Source organism: Zonotrichia albicollis, chromosome 10 (assembly GCF_047830755.1).
Source record: "Zonotrichia albicollis isolate bZonAlb1 chromosome 10, bZonAlb1.hap1, whole genome shotgun sequence".
NCBI lineage: Eukaryota > Metazoa > Chordata > Aves > Passeriformes > Passerellidae > Zonotrichia > Zonotrichia albicollis.
Genome location: NC_133828.1, coordinates 37,193,854 through 37,214,660, shown reverse-complemented (window position 1 = coordinate 37,214,660; position 20,807 = coordinate 37,193,854). Strand labels below are relative to the sequence as shown.

General features: G+C 49.0%; 1 protein-coding gene across 1 annotated transcript in view; it reads left to right on the top strand.

Annotated features, from left to right (window-relative positions):
* Positions 1–10,721: 10,721 nt before the first annotated feature.
* The window catches only part of ITGB5 (integrin subunit beta 5), a 59,647-nt gene continuing 49,561 nt past the window's right edge, over positions 10,722–20,807 (top strand). Inside the window, exons 1-2 of the mRNA XM_074548821.1 lie at positions 10,722–11,043; positions 14,943–15,028. Coding sequence (XP_074404922.1) covers positions 10,938–11,043; positions 14,943–15,028 — 192 coding nt within the window. The 5' untranslated portion in view covers positions 10,722–10,937. The remainder of the gene's footprint in view (positions 11,044–14,942; positions 15,029–20,807) is intronic.

The window sequence follows — 20,807 nt, the reverse complement described above, 5'->3', positions numbered from 1 at the left end:
TTAAGTATTAATGACATCAAGTCATTATGACTTTTTATTAAGTATTATGACATTAAGTATTAATAACATTAATGTTATTAAGTATTAAAGTATTATTGTTGTGAGACTGGCACCAATATCCAGTGAGTTTTTTTGGTGGGAACTGTGTAGTTACTGCAGCTGGGTCTCCTTTGAAATGCTGGACAAGCTGCTGTGTCTGATGGCAGCTGTTAGTGGCCCAGATGAGAAGAAGTGTCTTTCAGCTTAAATGACAAGTTTGGGGGTCAGTGGCAGAGAACACTGTATGTGGCTGCAGAGATTACCAGGATTCCATGCAGATCCTTGTTTCCAGTCTCTCCATGATCAAAACCAGCTCCCACTTGGCAGCTGAGTGATGGAAAGCTGTGGCCTAAACAGTTCTGATCTTTCCCATGTGGCTTCTGTAGCAAAAGGAGGCAGGCCCTGTTTCTCAGCCTGGTGAGAAAATGTGCCATTTTCTGTTGTTTTCCTGAGGTTTCGCTGTTTCTCCCAGTTCACTCCTGTCCCCTTTGCTGCTGTCACCTGGCTGCACAGTGTCTGCCATGGGCAGGGTCTGTAGGAGAGCAGGTTCTGGTGGCCTCAGCCAAGCCCACCATCTGTGTGCCTCTCTGCATGCTCAGCTGGGTTTAACTGCTCATGACACCTTGCTCATGGGATGGGGAGGGATTTGCTCTTATCTTCTTGACTTTTCCTCTGAGAGTACTGTCCTGTGAGGAGCAAAGCAAGGTAAGGTGGCCACACTTATCACAAGAGTCAGAGACACCCATTTTTCCTCTGGCTAGAAAAGCTGGACCAGCTCCCTCCCCCAACAATTTAATGTGTGCCTCCCATGCCTGCTGCCCCTTTTTCTTTGAGCCCTGTGTGTCTCCACAATAACCTGGGTGAAGGAGATGCCCCCAGCTTCTAATCCTTCTGCTCAGTCCTTTTCTTCCCTCCCTTTTCTCTGACTTTTCAGCAGCAGGAAAAGGTTCTGGTGTCTGCAGCACTGTTAACCCCATGCAGACTCCACTCTGGGGAAGTTTGCATGTGATGAGACGCTGGAAAATGGATGGGATAAAGGCAGAATCTGGCCAAGTGTTATCTCCTATTCTTTTGCAAAGCAACAGAGGCTGGAAATGCAGCTGAATGCTGAACTAGAAACTTTCGTGCAGTAAAACTTTATTGAGGGTGTGATATCCCGACATGTGCTATCACTGGTAATAAAACCAGCAAATCCTGTCAGGTGTTTGCATCATTTAACTGCAGAGGAATTTTCATTGCTCTAATTCAAAGCTAATTTCTGCAACTGCTACCAGTTGTCATTTAGCCCATTTCATGGGGAGGGGCAATCAGATACCAGGAGCCTGCTCCTTTTTAGCATTTCAAAGGCTGTTACAGTTCTTTATCTGGACTGGAAATCTGTACCGAAAGGGCAAACTCCCAGATATTTCACTTCTGTTTGTCTATTAGCAATATGTGACTATTCTGGGAAATGTCATCATGCAAAATAGCTCTTTGTTGAGTTTTATGACTGCTGCCTCTTGACTCATGCTTTGTTTCAGCTGCACATCCTTCAAAATCCAAGTAGGCAGAGGAAAGGAGCTGAGTTGGGTCCTCAGTGTCAGTGTGTGTGTGGACATGCCTGCAGGCGGGCTGAGAGGCTCCAGGGATCTGCCACAGCTCATTTTGCACCCTGGGTTCTCCCATCCCTTTTCTCCCTTGAGGTGCAGTGTGTCCTTGAGAAGTGGAGAGTCCTGCAGGCACATGACCCAAAGAGGAGGTGGAAAGAGGCTGCCACTCAAATCTGCCACCAGCTTTTATCCTAGACCAGAAGTCACTCTGGAGAGTGTAACAGCTTGGCATGTGTGCACAGGGTGTGCTAAAGGAGCTGGGACAGAGGTTTGCCTGCTTACAACACAGACTTGCTTGGGAATTTTGGGATAGCTTCAGCCATATGCCATTCTACTTTTATTTAGATAGATATACCCAAGCATATTCCAGCAATGTGGGGTGAGAGGGGAGGGCATGGTGGGTGCTGTGGGTGGCAGTGGGGTAAGAACCTGGGCTTCACTTTTCACTTCTTGTGTACCTTGATTTTGATGGCTGGCTGTTTTCAAGGTGAATGACAGAGTTCCTTCCAACAGGAGGGACAGGGGGAAGGGAAAAGGAGCCTCTCCTCTGGCAAGAGGTTTTCATCTCCTTGGCTTCCCGACAGAAACTCCTGGTGTGGAGAGCGGGGAAACTCAGGTGAGGGTTGGAGGGATTCAGGCAGGTGTCCTGGTGAACATGACTGCTCCTGGTTTAGGGGAGACTTAACTTCACCTTAATTTCAACCCAGGCTCAGGAAGGTGACTGGACCTTGGTACAACCCAGAGACAGAGGATCCTGCTGGTAGTTTGTGGTTCAGTGACCCACAATCTACAGCAAGGCCAGCCTAGCCCTGCTCCTCTGTCACTCCTGTGAGAGGAGGACTGTCATTTGTCAAGTTTGGCAGCTGAAAAGTCATCAATTGCAATTTTATCCAAATTTCCCATCCTTCAGCCTTTTCGCTTTAGCCCAGTAATGCTCTCTGTTTCAATGCCGTGTGTCTTGTGTTGATGGGGGGAATATGGAGCAGCTTTGCTTACTAAGGGTTCTCAGCAGCATTAAATTGACCTCTCCCAGGTTTTGGGGTGTGGGCTGAAAACATTGATTTTTATAGCAACTTGTCAGAAAAAAAATCCCCAAACCCAACTCTAAAAGCCCAAAGTGGTCTAAGAACAAAGAAACCCATAAAACATGTCAGGTCACAAACAGGAAAGAAACAGGGCTAAAAATTAGAACTGTACATTGCCTTGCCAAGGATGCTCTAGCTGCTCTTTAAGGCTCTTTAAATACACCAAAGCCACAAAGGCAGCTAGGAAATCAGGGGGAATGCTGACTGCAAGGGTATAGAAGGGCAGATGGGGAGGATGGTGATGAAGCAGAGAAAGCCAGTGGTAACTTTGTGGCTGCTTTCACAGCTGAAGCTGTTGGGGAGCTCCCCACGCCTGCCAGTCTGCAGTGCTGGAGGAGCTGGAGCAACTGGAAGAAGGAAAACACAGAGTAAAGAGGTAACAGGAGTAAAGGAAGGGTAAGTGAGATCACTTTCACTGAGGTAAGAGGAGGGATGAGGTCAAACAGGAAAAGTGTTTGTTAAAGTGGCTGGGACCAGGCCCTGATCCTGGGGCTCAAAGGAGCAGCACATCCCATGGTGCAGGTGTGGGGGCTGTGGCACCCAGCTGCATTCCCAGGCACACCCTGCAGGCTCACTGAGGTGCACAGCCATCATTAAAGGTTTCCAAAGCCCTGACTCAGCAGCCAAACACCCCCAGAATCCGGGGTACACAATGCTAGAGAAGGTCAGTGTCAAGCAGACAGAAAGAAACTTACAGGCACAGTTGGTGAACCTGCTGGATGCTGTGGATGCTGCATCTGCAGGTTCAAAAGGAGATTAGACAAATTCAAAGATAGAAATGCATCCTTGAGAGATGCAGCCCCTAGCAAAAGGATGAGAAAGTGAAGGTGCTGGAAAAAGGGGCTGTAAAAGAAGCTGGGGCCCCACACAGTCTGTCCTGTTGCACTTGCAGGACCAGTCTGGGATGGGATGGACATCCTGGACCAGGGGGACATTTCTCAGCTTCGGAATGCATTGAGCTGCTTTATTCAACAGCAGCATAGGCTGAAAGGTGATGCCTGTGGCATTTGTACATAGTGGATTTTATATGACCTAATTATGGCCAGGCTGTTCATAAAGAGAATCAGGGTAAGGTGCTGAGCATGGGGCTCTGCTGTTCGTGTAAAAACGGCCTCATAAAAGAAACAAAGGGAAAATTTCACAAGCAGATAACTGAAAAAATGCAAAATGCTGCTTTTGAGTCTGGAAGGTGCTGCCTTTCACACAGAGGCTCCAAAGAGAAACCTCTGGAGAGCAAAGTCTGCTCCTCTCCAGGAGAAGCAAACTGAGACCAACAGCTCCCACTCTCCCTCTCCTGGTGGAAGTTAAACATCTTATAAAGGAGCTAAAGGAGCTGTGCCTCACCTGCCTCTCCCTGTTCCCAATCCCCTGGACACTGTGTCCCAGCCCCAGGCAGTGTCCCCCAGAGCACCCACTGGTGTGGGTGACACCAAGGGGAGCAGAGAGAGAACATCTGCCCAGCTGCTGGCCCAAACACGGCAGAGACTCTCCCAGGGGAACTGGGACACTTGCAGGGTCAGACAAAGGAAAAGGAAAATAGGGTACTGAGAAAAATTAAAAATGAAAAAATGTTGCTCAGGACTCCAGAGGGGGCTGTGAAGGGATCCAACATTGCTTTAGGTGGGCATCTATGGCAGGCAAGCATTTTCTTTTTTTAGTTTGTTTGGGAGGTTTTGGGTTTTTTTGGGAGGTTGGGTTTTTTTTGGTTTGGTTTGGTTTGGTTTTTTGTTTGGTTTTTTTGGTTTGTTTGTTTGTTTGGGTTTTTTTTGTTTGTTTTTTTGTGGGTTTTTTTTGCCTGTTCTGAAACTTTAATACCACTGGTGCCACTCTGAAGAAACCCAGCTTGTTTCCCTGTTTGGTCATTGTTTGGCAGCCAATTTTCAAAGGTGATAATCACATCTTCCCACAGTAACATCCATCACATCTTGGTGGGTGGGAGGGCAAGGAAGGCCCCCAGCCCTCCTGAGAGAGCTCCTCTTGACCCTCACTGGTGGCACTGCTGCCTGCTCCATGCTGAAAGGCATGAGCCTGGTTAAGATTAGGGAATCTCTGCCTCCCTTCTAGTCCTAGGTGTCTGCATGTAGCTGGGGAAAGAAAGTCTGCTGCATAAATGAGACTTTGGGGGGGAAAAAAGGCTTTCTCTCAAGTTTTTTTTTTATCCACAGAGATCTTTTATAGAGTAAATCAGCCAAAAGTTAAAAGAAGAAATGTTTCATATCTGGAACAGTCAATGAATTCAAGAGGTCATTATAGTGCTAAGGTTCTTAATCCCCTCTCAAGCAGAGGAATGTTTAAATTGGTGAGAAACAGGGGTCAAGTCCAGGCAGGTATTTCAGTGCCTAACTTGTACTGACATTAATGGGAATAGGGGTCTCTGGGGAGGAATTGTGGACCTGGGCCTGTATATCATTCCTTTAGCTGAAACAGGGCTGGTGCTGCACTTGTGTTACAACATGTGCACGTTATTATTCTTTTCAAAGCAAGGCCTTTCCTTGTAGGCTCTTTAGCATTTCTCAACTGTTTTGTCCTTCCAAGACTGGTGTGAACAGATTCTGCAGCAAGCTCATGCTGGGCAAAACCCACTTGCCAGAAAAATGAGCAAAAACCCGGAATCCAGTGATTTATTTCAGGTAGTGATTAAATAGCCAGGTGTCAGCTGTGATTTGAAAAGCTGCATGGGGCATTGTGAGGTTCAAACTGCACAGACCCAGGTGAATTCCTTGGAACCCCTTTAGTACCTCCAGAGCACTGTGCTCATCAAGGTGCCTAAAACAGGAACTTTTAGTGCATTCAGTGGGAATTCTGCCAGAGATTTGAGTGGAGCCAAGCCTAGCTGGCTCTACCTGCTGACATTTTCGATCTGTTTAACGATGCTTCCCCTAAATGAAATGCAGGGGAAATGAAAGGCATACAAAGAAATCTCTTTGGGCTCTCCATTTGCAGGAACCCCCTGCCAGATGCATCCAGCATCTTCTCCCGGAGTGCTAACCAAAGTGGGGCCCGTTTGTGTGGGGCAGGAGGACAGAATGTTTTCCAGCTCGCCCTGCAGGGTGGTGAGGACGGACCCTGGGGCTGTCACAGCCTCCTGCCGCTCGCTCCTCTCCAACGCCGAGCAGGAGAACCCCAGGCCACAAGGTGGGGCTGGCTCTTTGCAGGATCAGGCACAGCAGAGGCAGAACCTTTCCATGAGCTGCCTTTCCTTGGGGCTAACCATTAATAGATACACACACAGCTTTCCATGGAGCTGCTAATTTTTAACCTTCTCCTGTGTCCCAGCCGAGTGCGTTCCTGCCCCTCTGATGGAGCATTACTGAACTCTGGCGATTGGGGCATATTTTTTGGGATGGCTCATGGCTGGAGATGCCCATCACCATTTTCAGTTCAGCACATCAGTGAGCTCCTCCTGCAGACAGGCAGCCAAGTGCCTCCCAGCCTCTCCAGGGGCTGTAGGCACACCAAAACTTGGCCAGGTTGGCTTCAAGTTGGCTTCACCATCCCTGTCTCCACTTTATGTACCACAGAGGAAAGTCTCCCCCTTGTACCTCCCTCACTTTCCAGCCCAGCAGCTTCAGGCATGGGCTAGCTCAGAGAGTTGTTCTGAGCTCTGCCTTTTTTAATCTATTAGAGGGCCAAAACTTGCAAAACCACTTTGGGTGCTGCTGTCTGCTTCCCAGAAGTGTTGCAATGCTGCTCTTCAGCAGGTCAGGAGCTGTTTGGGAGTAGTGTTGCTCTTGAGTGTCTGAGAACAGAAGTATTTTTACCATCTTTAGATGGTAAAAATATCTACGTTTATAGCAGGCAGCAGCAACATGTGCTGCATCTTTAGCCAGAGAATAGAAATAGGATTAAATTTATTATTGTAATTTTTGGCACGTGGTAGTTGCCTATTACTAACAAGCATTTTGTGTGAATTGTATTTTTTTTTACAGCTTCCTTGGAAAAAGAAGGAGACAAGCTTTTTCCATGGAAGTGAAAGCCACAGCAGCCTGGTCTGTGGCTCACTTGTGGGAGGGGGCAGCGTGGGGATGGCAAAGCTGCACAGTGCCCACACCTTGTGTCTCTGTCCCCTCTTTCCCACCACGGCAGAGCCAGGAGGAACAGCAAACAGCATGGTGAGGACCTGGAAAGGAAAATGAAGTGTTTTCCTAGCACAGGAACTGTTTGTAACGTGGTGGAGGTTTCCAATGTTCAGGTGAGTTTGCCTTTTATTTCATATCCCTGATCCTACAGCCCAGTTTGCCCCTAGCTCTCCTAAAGCTCCTTTTCATTAAAACCATAAATCAGTCCACTTTTTTTCCATCTGAATCCCAGTTTGGCCCTCCTTTGTTGCATGGAGGGTTGCTTGGACCAAAGGACTGAGGGATGTTCAGGACCTGGTGTGCACCATGAAACCAGGCTGCACCTGGATTCCCATCCAGCCGTTTGACTCCTGGAAAGAGGGAATCTCAGATGTCTCAGCTGGTCTTTGCTGCACACTAGAGAGCTGTGCCTGGGATCCTGACCTTACTGCAGCTATGCTGGCTGAATGAGGTGTACCCTCATTAATAATGGGGCTGTGAGGAGTCACATCCAGACAGATGATGTTTCTTCCAGCTGGAGCTGCTAGGAAGCAGCAAACCTAAACTTATGCCACAGAGTCTGGAAATGGGAGAAAGTCAGAGATGTCCCAGGATTTTGCTGCTGGAGAGTGGCTGTATTTTGTGAAATGCCAAGGCAGAGATGGAGCTTCACCCTGCAGCAGGCTGTGGCTTTTGAAAGGGCCTGGGAGTGGCTCAGACGGGTGCAGAGAGAAGAAGGAATCACCACAGAAAATCAGAACCTCTTTAGTGCCACGGCAGACATCTAGATGTGACTCACATGCTTTTATCCACCCTTCCTGCCCCAAGGAAAATAGGACAATGAAAACCTATCTGTAGAACACCTCAAGTATCTTAGATAAAGGATTTTATATAACTGATTATAAAAGAGACAGAGAATCAACTTATAATTACATCACTTTCAAATCCATACCCAGGTCAGACCCCCTGGGTTTATGTTCTGCTTTAACCACAGGTTAAAGTGTAAGTGATAAGAAAATGAACATTAAGATCAGGCCTTTCCAAATAGGGATTTTCCTCTCTCTGTTACAGAAAAACTGTGCAATGATACTGAAAAGCCAAGTTCAAGGGCCTTGGCAAGTATTTATGGGCTGTGGCACGTAAACACTTGAAGGAGCCTGAGGGATCTCACGGACTGTGTGATCCTCAAGAACGGGATTTTGTAGACAGGAGACAGGATGGTCAAGAGAGAAAGGACCCAGGCTGTGGGTGGTGGCTGTTCTGGAGATGAAGGGGGACTTTGCTGTAGGTCATCCTTTCACAATCCCTAGGAGACAGAGCCCTTTTTCAATTCTCTTCCCAAAACCTTGGTGCTGTCTCAAACTCATCTTCTACTGAGTCCATAATAACCTTGTTGAGACATGGGCACCAAAAGCTTTTTTCTCAAACCCTTATTCAGAACAAGGGAATCCCAGGAGGAAGATCAAGGGGTTATCTGGTTTCATACATGAAGGAAATCTTTTTTTGGGGCATCTACTGCCACCCCATGCTTGACTCCAGAAAAACAACCAGAGCACATTGCCACCTGCAAGCAGGAAGGTTTTATACCTACAGCTTCTCTGTGGATCTCATCTCAGGCCACACATTACCCCTGCTCATGCCACATTTCTTGGTTGGTGGCCAAGCTCAGGGACACAAGGCTGCCTTCTGTTTCTGGAACTGAGCTGCCCACCTCATGTTCACCATGAGTTCCCCCTCTTGGTGTTACAGATGTTTGTTTGGCCATTTGTGCAGTTACATCCTCTTTGCTGCTGCATGTGGGGCAGGAGCCCAGCACCAGCTTCAGAGAAGGGCGTTAGCATTCTTCTCATTAGGGAAGCCACAGCATTCCTCCCCTGTGGCTCCTGGGGTCCTCCCTGTACACAGCACACAGTGATGCTGGTCACTGGTGCTATACTGGGATAGGATAAGCCACTTGTGACTCTGCAGGACCTTCAAAGGATTTGGCTTGAAAAACATGATTGCTGATAGGAGATGTTGAGCATCAACAATATCTTACTGCTCCAAAAGTGCACAGCAGCAGCTCCTGGCCTTCCCCCTTCTCTTGGGGTTCCTCAAGGGCGCTGTGGGGTGAGGACAGCCGGGGCACAGCGAGCACCAGGTGCTTGTGCCAGCGCCTGCAGAAAGAGAGAGCTGGGCCCCAGCTGAGCCCAGCTAAAAATAACCAGGGACTGGGGAGCTCCTGCGCCTTGCCTGGCTCTGGTCCTGCTGCAGCACATTCCTTCTGAAAGTACTGCTTGCCTCCTCCAGCCCTCTTCTCTGCCCCTTGAGATGCCACAGCTGAGTCTCAGAAGGTGGTTCCCTTCCCTCCACGGAGTTTCTTTACCCCATGGCCCTGCTTTTCCTTTCCCCCTTCTCATTTGCCACTTGTCCCTGGGCATCTGCTCCTCCACCCACTGCTCCCAGGGCAGCATGGCAGGACAGAGGGATGAAGGATGAGTGTTTCCCTGCTCCTGCAGCCAGGATTAGTTTAAAGCTCTCAAACATGAGTCCATCCATAGATAGTTGTAGTTGCAGTTGGGTCTTGGGGTACTTGGGCATGGCCAGAAGATCCAGGTCTACACGAGGCTTCTCTGGGTAGTAATGCAATTACCCAGGAATTGGCTACTTTAACTCTTGCAAGTGCATGATCGGCATTTCACTTTCTTTCATTTTTTTTTTTTTCCTCCCACAGGAATATAAAATATTGCACAGAGGAACAGCCTGCTTGGAAGTCCCCACACACCACATCTTGCACGTCCAGGTCAGCCCCAATATGGCCAGTATTAATTTTATTATTAATAAAGGGTGACAGCATGCACCTTATGTTTTTGGGATAACAGGGAGAGCTGATGCTGTCCCTTTCCCCAAGCACAGCCAAAAGCTTGAGGGCAGCTTGTGGGTTACTGCCTGTCCCACACACCACACTCCTGCCATGGCAGAGGTTTTGGTGAGGCATTTAGTGATATTTTTGCACTGGTTGCAAGCAGCAGGGTTGTGACGCTCCCACAGTCACACCAGGACTTGTTTTGATTTAGCAGCCCTGGTACAGTTAAAATGTAACAACTTTTGTAGGTGTGTATTTCCTAAAACAACAAATAGTCACTTTAAACCTAAACCTGGTTTCTCCCGGATACGAAGAGGTTGAAGAAATCAGCAAGGTTTGTGAGAGCAGCTTTGGAAAGCAATGCAAGTAAGGAGGAATTTTGGCAGGTGGCATTACAGTTAATCACTTCTGCCTGAGAACAGCAACACAACACGTGTTTTAAGCAAAATCTGACGGTGAGATCTATCAGACATGAAGGTGTCATGAAGGTCTGCAGGTCATGAGTAAGTTACCTGTTACTATAAACTGCTTTTAAAACCAATGATCAGCTCTAGGGATGATTTATGATTTATTTTAAAAGCAGAAGAATACAGGAAGCTCTCCAGCAACCCAAACACGATCGCAATCCGGCGCTTCCTTTAGATCCGAAGTGTTGATGTCCCAGCGCCGGGGGCGGGGACCGTGCCCAGAAGCCGCCGGACCGTGAGTGCAGCGGCTCAGAGAGCCCTTCAGCAAACGGACACAGAAACGGACACAGTCTGTTTGCACAGCGAAAATCCCTGCGGCGGCAAAAGCGCCACGTAAGAGCAGGCAGTGACCCATGGGGAATGAGTGCGAGCCCTGCTGCGAGCGGAGAGGCGGGCGCGCATTCCTCGTGTGCCTGCGGGTGCATCTGCGCTGCTGCTGCTGCCGTGTCCGTGTGTGTGCGCACGCCGTGTGTCTGCCCGGCCGGGCGGCTGCATGTGCATCAGCAGAGGCAGCCTGTCCGTGTCCCGTGTCAGTGTCCCTGTCCGTGTCCGTGGGCCCGGCCGTGCCCGCGGGTCCCGCTCCGGACGGGGCTACGCCTCCCTGCGCGGGGCGGGGAGGCGGCAGCGCACCCTCGCCAGCGGGACAGACACACGCACAGACAGACCCACGGAGGGACACACGGACAGCGGCACCGCTCACCGCCCCGTGCCGTGCCGTGCCGTGCCGCCGCCCCCGGGTAGCTCCGCGGCGCCGCCCCCGCCTCCTCCTCCCGCCGCCGCCGCCGCGGCCGCACAAAAGGCGGCGGGGAGGGCCCGGCCGGGAAGGGCAGCCCGGCCGCCCCGGCCGCCGCACCATGCCCCGCCGAGGGGGGCTGCCGGCCCCCGCCGCCGCCCGCCGGCCCCCCCCGCTCCTCCTCCTGCGCCTCCTCCTCCTGGCCGCCCCGCTGCAGCCCGGCAGAGGTAAGGGCCGCTCGCTCCCGCCGCCCCGGGCCCCGCCAGCGCCGCTCCGGAAGGCGGCTTGGCCCCCAGACCCGCCTCGGTGCGCTCCGTTACCGTCCGTGCGCTGCGCTCCTCTCGCCCCCTTCCCGCTGCCTCCCCCGCCGTGCGCCCGCAGCCGGCGGGACGCGCTCCCCGCTGTCCCCGCTGTCCCCTGCCGGGGCTCTCCGCGCATTCCCCCCGGCCCCGTCCCGCCTGGCCCCGGCTGCGGGTGGCGAGAGCCGCGCTCCGGCAGCGCTGCGGGGCACGGACCGCATCCGCGGGGTGTTCGCCTTAAAAAGCACGGAACTGCCATTTATACCGCTCGCTCTGTGTGTATTCCTAATGGGAGCGGCTGCAGCCACTTCTGTTCAGGGTGAGCACTTCCCGGGGTGTTTGCCTGGTGTGATAACCGATGGGATGAGGAGCAGCAGCAGAAAGCCGCACACGGGCTGTGCCCTGCCGGACACCGGGATCCTCGCTCTCACCTTGCATCCTTCCTCACTTGCACCCAGAGAGAGGTCCCTGTCCCTCGTGGGGATGCTCTCAGTTTGCACACGCACACGTGAACTGCAGTGCAGTTTGTAATTCTGCTCCAGCAGTACTGGAAATAGGGTTTCCCCCCTCTCTGAGCGTTTGGGGAAACTTTTTTATAGGAAGGGACCCCACAAAATGCCTAAGTCCACCATTCCAGTACTTACTCCAAGTGCTTGATATTTTAATGAGTAATGTTAGGAAGAGGCTCATCTTGCAGAGTGCTGTGGCACATAATTGCAAAAGCTCAGGAGAAGTTTTCCTAATTTTATTTTTTTGTGTGTGTGCCTGATCCATGAAAGTGATTGTTCAGTATTGTAGCAGACCATCTTGGGTCTCTTAGAATGCTTATTGCAAGCACTGATAAAATGCTCCTTTTTAATGCTTAGCTGTATAAAGTGCATCACTTTTTTTTTTTTTTTTTTTATAATCTGTCTTCCCTAAGCAAGCCAGTACATTCACCTCTGTTTGAGGAGCTGCCCAAACTAGGACTTCTTGCAGAACAGGTTTAAAATGAGGTGTAATTGCCTGGAGCATCTTTATGAGTAAATTTGATGAGTACCTTTCATCAGAGTTTCCTATCTTGCTCTGCATCTCTAGTTTGATGTATCAAAATCTCTGCTGTCTAGTGGGATACAACTGTCATCTATTTTTTTGGGCTCTCCTGCAGCTCAGTCCAAGGCAAGGATGTCATTTGGAGATGTTCTTTGTGCTTGCTGAACACTACTGTGCAAAATAAGTAGGGTGCAGGGCTTAGGACTCAGTGGCATCAGTGTGAAGGACTGTATGTGGGCAGTGCAGCTCAGCAATCCAGGGAGTGGATTATTCACCTCCAGAGTAATCCCAGCTAAACCCTGGATGGAATTTTCCCCGTTATAAGAAGTTCAGTTGATTTTTCAGGAGTGGTTTCATTAAATGTGCCACAGTCCAAAGAGCAGACCGAGTTCCTTCCAGCCTCAGTGGGTGACCTGCCCCAGCACCTGCAAGGGTTTGGACTGGCATGAGCATCATCAGGTCCTTCCTCTGCTGGATTTGGGAATGACTGCACTGGACCAAGCACAGCAAGGACTTGCATCTGGAAAACCCTGCGTGTTTCTAACTCCAACTCAAAAAGCTCAGGTTTCAGTCTAAAATTGGAGGGCTTCACAAAGCTCTGTTTTCACAACAATGCTGGAAATGGTTTAGTGTCGCTGCAGAGTGGAAAGAAAAGCATACTTGGAGACTTCAAAAGCTGCCACCAGGAGGAATGTCACCCCATGACTGGCCACAGGAGCGTGGGCTGCTTTGGTCATGGCACGCACTGCAAGGAGGAGACTTGGTTTTCATTCAGCTCTTACTGTGACTAAGTAAACTCTCAAAAACCCAGCAGTCAGGAATGGAGGTAAATATTTCCATGCGGATGGGCGAGTGAAGCTGTGGGAGAGCCAGGCCTGGTAGCCAGGGTAGGAATGCAAGTATTTGCTGTATAAAGCCCATTATTTTAGCTGGGTTACCCTGTGCACAGCTGCCAGAGCAGCAGCAGCTCTCAAGGACAGCCTTTGGGCCATGTTGTAGGGTTTGTAAATGCAAGTGTTAATTGCTGTCTAAATTTTAACTCAGCTGAACAAGTTACATTTTGCTTTATGCTACTTATTTATGTTTTGAGCTCTTGTAGTGTCCAGGAGCTGGAATATCACTTCTGAATGCAAAAAAGGAATGAAATGCCTGGGGATGTGGTAACAGCCAGAAGGAAAAAAAAGCCCACACTCTTAAGAAGGCTCTTGTTTGGCATGAATGAGCCCAAGGAGCCTGTTTGAATGAGAGCCATAGAGGGAGTGCAGGGCTTGGCTCTCTGGGGTTAGAGCTAACCACCTTGTGGGCAGCAGAGCCCCGTCAGTGCAGGGCTCTGGCACAGCCAGCCCTCTGCAGGGACTGACAGGACCTGCTTATCCTCTTTTTGTTTTTAGTCCAGAGCATGCCAGGTTTTCCTCCAGCTGTCCAGCTTGATTCACTGCTTCCTGTGCTCACAGCTCAGCCCCTTCTGGAGCGACCCAGGCAGCCACTGCTTTCCATTTCTTGGTGCAGTATTCACATGGGATGCAGCAAAAATTCTTCTTCCAAAACTCTCGTGGCAGGAAGTTCTTGGGTCAGGAGAAAACTTCATGGGACTCTTCAGCAGCTGTTGGCAACTCTGTGGAATCTGCAGATTACACCCAGCAGCAGCAGCGTGGTGCACTAGTTTCTGAAGATGCAACTGGCTGAAAATAGAGGCCTGACAATGCTTTTATTGACATTTGGATTGGAAAAAATAGCAGATTGGGAGTTCAAGCCTGAGGCATATCATTTGGAGTGTGCAGCCTGTGTGCTGAAACCTCGGCTGAAGATTTCTTTAATCATTTATTGACAGTGGAAGTTAATAGCTGCGCCTGGGGGAGCTGGGCCATCAGTGGCGTGGAAGGGCACATTTGTAGCCACAGGCATGCTTGAACAAGCTGCTGCATTCAGAGCCCATACCATTGATGTCTACTTTGGCTTTACTTGTGTGGTTCCACTTCATTTTTAAAGCCCAAAGTGCAAACTGTGGATTTTGTAAGTGAAACCTGCTCGGGACCCTTTTGTGCTGCCGGACAGCAGCAGCCCAGGAGCAAAGAGCATCAGCCTGGCTGGTGCTGGGATCACAGCAGGGAGAGCCCTCGGTGCCCTTCCACCCCTGCTGCCTTGGACATGTCCCAGTGCAAACACACTGCAAGGCTTAACCTGGATATCCTGTGGAAATGTCTCTTGTAATAACATAAAAGTAATGTACTGCAACGTGAGTCCACTGTGAGAATCACCTGTGTGGGAAGGGGACATGAGTATGTTTCAAGAGTAATTTAATATGAAAATTATGGGGAGAGGCCCTCCCCATATATCCAGCTAGAAAAAATGAGAAGATATGCCTAAAGATGTGTCTTTAAAAGTCAGCATCTTGGGCTTTTGGACAGCCAGCTCCACATTTCAGAGCGGTCAAACAGTTATTGCTTTCTGCCCACAGCAATGGGAGTGTTTGATTGGGCATATGAGTAGCTGGACTCTTTGATTAACCAGACACCATGGAGAAGGAGTGAAGAAAAATCAACAGATTTTTTAGAGGTTCTCAGCACCCCAAAGGAAGTTTCTGTCCTTTTCATTTACTTTAGGGAAAGAAAAGAAAATAAGACCTCCTTACAGGTGAAGAGAGATTTACAGCTTCTCCTGCCTTTTAGGCTCCTGGGAGATTATTTGCTCTTGTTTGAATTTACAGTGTGCTTAGCATTAAGAATGTCTCAGAACCCCCCAAGCCCTGTTTTGGAGTGGAATAACCATTCAGCCCATGTTCTCTCTTGCTGCAGGTCTCAATCTGTGCACCAGTGGCAGCGCCACGTCCTGTGAAGAGTGTCTCCTCATCCATCCCAAGTGTGCCTGGTGCTCCAAGGAGGTAGGTGGGCACACCTTGTTTGACTTTCATGGTTTTTGTGGTGCTGGAAGGGAGCTCTTTTCCCACCTTGCCTGTTCCTGACTTGCCACAAGGGTTGAGTGAGGGCAGAGGATGCTCCATGCCGAGTGTATTTCGGGTGTGTGGGACTCCTCAGCTCTTTGACATCATAGGAAATAAGTCTCTGACCCCACATTGACCCCCACACACCCTCACAGAGCAGCACTGTTCCCTCAGTCCTTCTGCCCCTTCAATTACCTTCTTGTTTCCGGTGGATGCTGGGTCCCTGCATGGGCTCTGTGTTTCAGGGAGCCTTGCTCCAAAGCTCTCTCCCCAGAAAGCCCCAAGCCCCTGGCTGGTGTCCTGCTACGTGTCCCCTGTCGTGTGGCCTGGCATGGGCTCTTTGTCTGTAACAAAGATAATTCTCCTTTCTGAATCTATTGTGTCATTTTGGGGACTGGCCCATACTTCTGGCATGGTGCCAAGAGTTTCACAGAGTAACTGAGCACTTCAGAGGGAAAATACATCCTTGTGCTGGTGCTGAAGCTGCTCACCCTTAATTCAGCTGCACCTCCTGGTTTGTGAGCAATTGCAAATACTGCCCCCTGCTCCCTAGGGGCTGGTCATGAGTTTAGGTCTAAATACATAATCCAGTATATGTCTTATCAAGCAGACTTACAATTTCTAGAGAAAATGATGTGTGAAAGCCCTAATAATGTTTGATGCATAGAAAGCCATTGTCTGCTTAGTGCCTGTCCTGGATGTTCAGGAGAGAAGTTTGGATGCTTTCAGATGCATGGAAAAAATCTGAGAAACAGGCTGGCACAGCTGCTGTGTCAGGAACCACTTTTGGGATGGGAGAACCCCAGGGCAGTAGGTGATCTTGAACCTCTGGATGGGCATGGCCAGTGGTGATGCTGTTCTGTTCCCTGCTGGCCCTTATTCCTCTAGTGTGGCCATCCCTGTCCCCTCCTGGGCACTCACCTCACCTGGTGCTGCTGAGCTGAGGATGCAGGCTCTGTCCCCTCTGCTGTTCCCCTCCCTGCCTGGGGCAGCTGCCAGCTCCGGGGCAGAGGATGGGTGGGGATGGAGGTGGATGTGGGTGAAGGTGGCTTCCAGTCCCTGTGGTTTGGGTCCCGGGGGGTGCCCCAGGCACTGTGTGTGTTTCAGTGGATGTTTCACTGCCAAGCACAGCTGCAGCTCTGCGGGGAAAGCCCTGTAATGCTGCAAACACCAAACAGTGTCACAGCTTTCCTGGGCTGTTTGTTCCAGCCAGGCAATTGGTGTGCAGAAGGGAAAGGGTAAAGCAATAGATCTTGCTTCTGAGACATCTTGTAAACAGCTGTAAGAGCTCCTCTTCCAGCCAGCTAATCTGTGGTGGTGAGATTGGATCCAGGAACGCTGGCTATTAAGCTATGGGTACCCAATGGAACTGTGCTTTTTTGGTTTTTTTTTTTTTCCGTACTTGGCATTGAAAGGCAACTTTCTGCAGAATTCTGCTAGTGGAAATGTTTATCTGGTGGTCACTGTGACCACTAATTGTACTAATGGGACTGACAGCCTGACTCTTATCATGCAAACAGGATAGTTACTGATAAAAAAAGAAAATTCCTGACTGGAATGGAGGGGCCAAGGAGGAAGATGGGTGTTTACAGGGAAGTCCTGTAATACTTCCTGACCTTTAGCCTGCAGAAGCTATTTAAAAATACACAGTTCAAGGTGTTTTGTGCCAAGAGCTATGTGTTCAAAAGCTGCTGTTCCCATTACATGCTACATGCTTAAACTTAGCAAGTTCTTACCCTAATTTTGTATTTTTTTGTATATATTTTTTTAGAATGTACTCTTTGAAACGAATTATTTCTCTTTAGCTGAGATCATCAGGTGAGGTAATGGGATTTCCAAGATACCTGGAGTTTTTCAACTTCAGAAAGTTTTAAAGTAATATTATAAACTCTATAATATCCGCCTTCATTTCATAGTAATTTCACCACCTTATTCCCCTTCCCTCTGCTGCAGCCTAGTCAGGTTTATTAAATTTATTAGATAACTCTTAATGTGTTTTCCTTAGCTCTTTCCATTGGCTGCAATTTGCTATCTGTGTTTCCTGGATGCATATATGCCAGTCAAATTTTATAGCTCTGCTGCTCTTTAAATATCAGGGGTTAGATATTGGAGTGTGTTCCACAGATTGCAGCTGTGCTGTGCTAGAACCTCAGTCAGCTGATTTGTGTGTATTTGGTGCTTCCTTTGCATTTGCTTTACTGGTTTGTGAGCAAATTGGGCCAGCTTTTATCGCCTTTGCAAGCAACAATTAATAATTTTGTCAGGAAATATAGATAGTAGAAGTCAATCAGTACATGTATAATTCTATATATAATGTATACAGTATGTTTAGAGATGTCTGTAATACAGTTTATATATATATATATAAAAATTATATATAATATATAAATAATATATATAATATATATAATATATATAAATATATATAATATACATTGTGTATAATATATTTATTTATATTTATAGCTATATTTATTACTGCATTGTATAGTTATATGTAAGTTGATCTTCCTGTATATGTACACCTTCTTGTATTTCCTTTGGGGAAATATTTGGTGAATATCACTTGGTGGTACCATCATACCAGATTCTTTGGGAGCTCTATCCCAGTAGTTTCTCAGGAGGAATAAGGTTTCCTGAATTTACATTGCCCTGAATTGTGAGGACAGTGTACATCTTACAGCAGAGCAGGCAAGGTGCTCTCACTTTGACTGCCAGCTCCTAACCTGTTGGTACAGGGTGCATCTCATCCCCTGCCTTGGTTGGACTTCTTTCCACTCCTGCTTGTGCTCAGCATCCCTGTTCCCATCCAAAGGGGTGATGATGGATGAGCTGAGGACAGCAGCTTCTGCTGTGCAGCAGCCCTAGATCCTCCAGGGGCTGCTGAGCTAACCACATGTCTCTGGGCTCTTGGAAATTTGGGAGCAGACATCGATTCTGCTGGCTTGTGGAAGAATAGCTTGGAAGGCAGGCCTCAAGGGTGGTGATTTCAGTGGCACTTAGAAGAGGAGATGTGAATATGTGGCCCTAAGCATCACCTGAGCATGCCTTGAAGCAGGGCTCTCTGAGGGAGGATGACTCCTGGTGTATGGAGGCTGCTGCAGCCTGTCCATCCACGCTGGAAATGAGGAATTGCAGGGTCTAGGAGAGGCTGGAAATGATGAGAAATTGCTGACGTGGTGCTGGTGAAATATTCTGACTGGAAGCTGCACGCTGGCCTGTGGGGTTGCTGTATCTCTGTGGCAGCCTGGTTTCCAGAGGATGCTTGTGGAAATTTTTGCAGCGGCACCTGGTTCCCCAGGCTGAGCAGGATTTTCTGGGTTTGCTGGGGAGAACAGGGAGCTCAGGAAGTGGCTTCAGTGCTGTCCTCTGAGCTGCCAGGGCAGGTGTGATAGAAAGGTGGAGGTTTTAATTGTGATAAACCTTCCTGTGATAAACCTGTTTTATTGCAGGGGGCTGCAAAAAAAAAAAAAAAAAAAAAAAGGCATTTGGGAGTACCAGTATGGGGGGGAAATGTCACCATTACATTTTCTTTTTTGCTGGTTTGGAGAGCAATGTGCCAGTGTGCAGAGGCTCCCCTTGTTTGTTAGACAAGGTGGATGAGCTGTGTTCATCTGTCCATTACCTGTGTGGAGCATTTATGTGTGTACCTGGAAACCAGAGATGCACATTAATTAAACTGAAATGTCCTTTTTGAGTAAGTGAACTGAAATTTCCCCTCTGGTTCTTTTACCCCATCCTCTTCCATCTCAGGAATGTATGCCTAGAGAATGAGGAAAGAAAATCAAGGATGTTCCTAAAGGGAGCATGTCAGGTTTTTGTTTGTTTTGTTTTTTTGTTTAATGGAGAAAGCAGGCATGTTTCAGATGGAATTAATGCAGAACTGGATTGATTAAAGTAAAAAATTATTGAGATCTTCATCAAAAAGAACAGGATGGGCTGAATTATAGGGACATGCCTAGTCAGGAATTAGGTATTAGATACAGTGAGTGCTATTCTCCATTTTTATAGCATGAACGGAGCAATTTGTCTTAAAACTGTCAAACTGATGAGCATGTAATTGTCCCACTGTTGTCTCCATTCATCCCGTCTGCCTGTGTGCATTCCCCTTTGTGAGCTTCTGAGCACCGACCAGGGGGGCTGGAGCAGCCAGAGTGACTGACAGGGGCTGGGGATCCATCTTGCAGAGTGCTTCCAGAGTGGAGCTGGGTACTGGGAGAGCAGGAGAGCATCTCCCCCTGCTGCTTGGTGGATAGGCCCAGGGGAGCACCTGGACCCCACCAGGTCCTTGCTGATTCCAGGTAAAACCACATCTGGGCAAAACTCTTCTCTAAGGCTGCCTGAAATGTGCTGCTCTGAAAGGCTGGGCGTTGTTTTCAGTTTCGTGAGGGATTCTGATTTTTATTTTGTCATGCTGGAGATGATTTAAATAGTCCCAGTCCTCCTTTTTTGGAAGTTCATCTGTTTACACGGCGCGTTCCAAGAAATTTGTGTTCGCATCCATCTGATGCGCCGTCGTCGGTTTCTTGGCTGGAGCCTGCTGCTGGATGCTGGAATGCAAACCTCTCATTTTTCAAATAGCATTGGGACCTTGCAGTGAGAAAAATGCAGCTGGAAGCCTCTGTCTGTGTCCCAGGGCCCTGTATCCAGGCTTGTCCTTGAGGGACCCCTGGAGATCACCCCACAAGGATCTGTCAGGAGCCTCTCCCTCCTTGATGTCTCTCCAGTCCTCTGCCATGCTGGAGTTTCAGCAATAAGTGAGGTTTATTCAGCCCCACACTGGTTTTGGCTGAGCAGCTGAAGGAGGGGCTGGCATGGCTGCAAGCATCTTCTCTGCATTATTTCATGTCATTTTAGTGCCTCAGCCCTGGAGCTGAAGAGTGTTGTCTCTATTGTTGTAGTGCAGAAGTAAGTAGGAATCGACTGTTGAAAACCCAGTAAGTTTTGGGCATGTGACTTGTTCCCTTTGGCACTTTTAGGGAGAAAAAAAAAGGCATTCTAACAAACAGGCTGTTGCAAATGGGTGCATTGTGTTCCCGGCTGTTCCTGAGCGCTGCCCTGCACAAGGCTGCTTTGTGCACCACGCACGGGGCTCGCAGCAAGGGCTGCAGCTCTGGGATGGGTGTTGGGAGGCTCCTGCCCATCCTTTGGGAGGGGGCCTCTGCCTGCACCTTGCTGCCTGTGCCTGACTGTCTGTGGTGGGCACAGTCTGCATTTTCACCAGCTCCTGGGAAGTTTCTCCCACCTCCCTTATTCCCCATACAGTGCTTGTGTAAGGATGTGTCTCCCCCAGGGAAGAGAGAGCCACCCAGCCTGTCTTCAGCTTCACATCTTTACTTGGCCCTCTCTGGGTTGGTGGGTTGGTCCTGCTTCCCTCAGTGCCACCTCCTTGTCCTTTCTTCTGTCTTTTGCAAAGCTCCTTTGAGACGGTGCATGTGCATAAAACAATAGGGATGGCCATGGGCTGTCCCTGCAGCAAACCAAGTGCTTTGCCTTGCTCTCTTGTGGCCAGGGCTGGGAACAGGTGCTGCTGCTGTGGCCAGGGCTGACACCACAAGCTTAGGTTTCTGTTTCAGAGCTCTGTGAGCAAACTCAGTGTTCAAATCCTCACAGAACTTCCTTTTTTGGTTGATCCTTTTGAAAGGCTCAAGGCTCAGTGTGGGCTCCTTCCAAGAACAGTCACCACAAAGGACATCAGCTTCTCCTTGTCATCACCTGG